The sequence below is a fragment of the Atta colombica genome, unplaced genomic scaffold (assembly GCF_001594045.1).
Source record: "Atta colombica isolate Treedump-2 unplaced genomic scaffold, Acol1.0 scaffold123, whole genome shotgun sequence".
Taxonomy (NCBI): domain Eukaryota; kingdom Metazoa; phylum Arthropoda; class Insecta; order Hymenoptera; family Formicidae; genus Atta; species Atta colombica.
The window spans coordinates 242,419-245,300 of NW_017259210.1; the positions used below are offsets into that span (position 1 = coordinate 242,419).

The following is a 2,882-nucleotide window of genomic DNA, read 5'->3' on the forward strand; positions in this document are numbered from 1 at the left end:
ACGTGATGTTTAATCTTTCAAAGTAAATAGAGTGTAAATTCGTAATAAATATTAAATTGTGTAAAAACTTAAAAACGAACGTAAGTGTCCTGGACAGTGTGCAGTAAAGTTTCATGACGCGCGAAGAAAGTAACGTGAGTAGCCGAAAATTTAGATATTAACAATCGTAGGGAGAGAATCGACTATATTTTTGAATCTTTTGTTTAATAAACATCGAACTTCTCAATTTCTGAATCGAGACTTCAGTCACCGTGAGAAGAGAATTTCGGCGATTTTTGATATTACAAGGAGAAAATCTTAAATCCGTTAAAATAAAAGCAAGATAAAATTCCGCATGCAAGGAATTCAACAATAATCTTGCTTACAATTTTGCGATTATCTCATGTTTTATCAGAATGAGGCACTCTCATGTTATACAGTATAATAGTCAAACAAGAAAATTATCGGCTACATTCTTCTCACGATATATATATGTACTGCACATAGCACACGAACGCTTTCGTTTAGCGTATATAAAATATAAACTCTCGAAAAAAATTTAATTCCCTTTCCTCCGTTGTTTACATTTTTTTGGTTATTGCGTCACAGCAGAATAAATACCAAAAGAATGGTAATTCCTACGTTGAAATAGGTAGACTAGACTATGCTACATCACGATTCCATTTCTTGCTGCGTAACACTGTTTGTTACACGGCGAGATTGAAATCTCTGGATTTGGGAGATCGCCCTCCGAATTGCTATTTATAAAAAGCGCAGGATTTGTTCTTGTAACGTGATCTCTACCGTGTACTCTTCTAAAGTAAAATATTAGTCTTTCACGATTAATATTTTTTGTCGAGAAACGCGTCTTTTCAATTAGGCGAATAGCAAAATCGTTATAAATAATAAAAATCTCGCTTATAAAAGATGCTCCTCTGCACGATTCTAATTCCTCAGTCTCTAACGCTACTATAATTCTATCTATTAAACGTGTACGAAAGTTAACAGTTGTTGTCTTTCAATGTGTAATTTCAACAAGTCGATCTTATCTCTTTTTTTTTTGCCATTAACAATTAACGTAACATTCTTGCGCTTGTCGACATTGTCTCGCGACAGAATGTTATACAAATCGCGTGCGTGCCGTACAGTATCGATGCGGTTCGCATATACGACGTGTAATCGATCGAAAAGACAATTGATTGCAAAATGATTGCGTATACGATAATTTTTATGAATAAATAAAACATTTTTCACTCTAATGACTAGCGTATCGATTGTATAAAGCGCACATCCAACAATTCTTTTTAGATGTATCTCCTCGACGAAGACATTTCTTCCTCGAGATATTGTCAATGAAATTCTTCGACGTACGCTTTACTTCTTTTTCCCTTGAAGAAAATATTTTCTTTTTCTTATCTTCTTAATCTTCCTTTTTCAAATTTCTTACGATCGACAAGACGTTACAGCACACATACATACACACGCGCGCGCGCGCGCATACACACACACACACACACACACACACATGCACACATACACACACGTGTTCTCTGAAACCTTATCACCAGGGTGGGAGAAGATAATGGGAGGAAGACGACAAATTGACTTCCGGTTTCACTCGGGATCGATTTCCGCTTCGCCGATCGGCAATATTGCAACGGGACCAGCAGCTGCTAGCTTGGCTTTGTACGCCTCCGGTTCGAACCAGCGAATCGGTGCCTGTCAAGAAAGAGAGATTAGTTCTCGGATGAGTCTTGCAATATAAATAAGAAAGCATTAATCCCTTTACCTTACCTTGTTATAAGCAGCATGCTTCGATTCAGTTGGAAAGCCAAGTGTTAAATTATGTGTGGGCACATGCAGGCAATAATCATAAGTTTACACACATTTGTAAGCGTAGTTTATACGATGTCTTTCTAATCTGGTGATTGACACGTATAAAAATATTGTATTTTGGAAGGTTAGTAAATTGGTTTCTTTTTCGCCATTCAATGTCAAAATGTGCCCATCAATAGATTATTTTATGGTTTAATTTATTCCTTATCTCTAATTCTAAGATCTAAGAACTAAGAAAGTAAGTTTCTTAAAAAATCTTAATAAATTCAAAATAATTATTTAAACAATTAACTCAATGTCTAGATGATTTTTAGATATTTTTTAAATATATATATTTCAAAAGACATTTTTATGTCTTTATGACTTCTTTAAGACATATATATCGTCTAAGAAGTAATCATTCTCAAATTAAGCAAGTATGCCAATTTACAAAGCATCGTATGAACTGCGCTTGTCCTGGTTTACAAAGAAACACGCAGAGAGCAAGACTCAGCGATTTTGCAATACTCATTTATTAATACAGCGTGTATGTGAGTTTAACACAACACTAGTCTTATTAGTCTAGTCTTATTAGCCTCTTTGTATATAAGATCAAATAAAATAATCTCATGTTCAAATGATTTCTTAACAAAGTTTTCAGAACAAGAAAGAAAGAGAAAGAGAAAGAAAGAGAGAAACAAAAATATAAAAAAATAAATTTTTCACAATAATGAACAACTAACACAATATATATAACAGGAAAAACAGTTTAAAAACATGTCGTAGTATATATATCTCTAAATTCGAAATATAGGAACATAGACTTTCGAATTTCAATGCAAAGAATATATAAAACTGTACGTCAAATACTGGATACTCATTGACTGTTTCACACTGTTGCACGCAACAAACTAATCGAATCTTGATTAGCTTCTCAAGCTAAAATGTCTTTTAATTACATTTCGTGATCGTAATGATTTGTACGAATTCAATCAGTCAATTAATCGCGGGAGTTCAACATGTAAAAAAAGTATTTTTGAGAAACAAATCGTAAACAACGTAAAAAAGAAATATATATATATATATAT

The 2,882-nt window shown here is 33.4% G+C and overlaps 1 protein-coding gene across 4 annotated transcripts in view; it reads right to left on the minus strand.

Moving 5' to 3' along the window:
* Positions 1–1,031: 1,031 nt before the first annotated feature.
* Positions 1,032–2,882, minus strand: part of LOC108694740 (eukaryotic translation initiation factor 4E-binding protein Mextli) — a 14,677-nt gene continuing 12,826 nt past the window's right edge. For all 4 annotated transcript variants that reach the window (XM_018204387.1, XM_018204388.1, XM_018204386.1 and 1 more), the window contains one exon: positions 1,032–1,698. In XM_018204387.1, the coding sequence (XP_018059876.1) occupies positions 1,594–1,698 (105 nt within the window). In that variant the 3' untranslated portion in view covers positions 1,032–1,593. The remainder of the gene's footprint in view (positions 1,699–2,882) is intronic.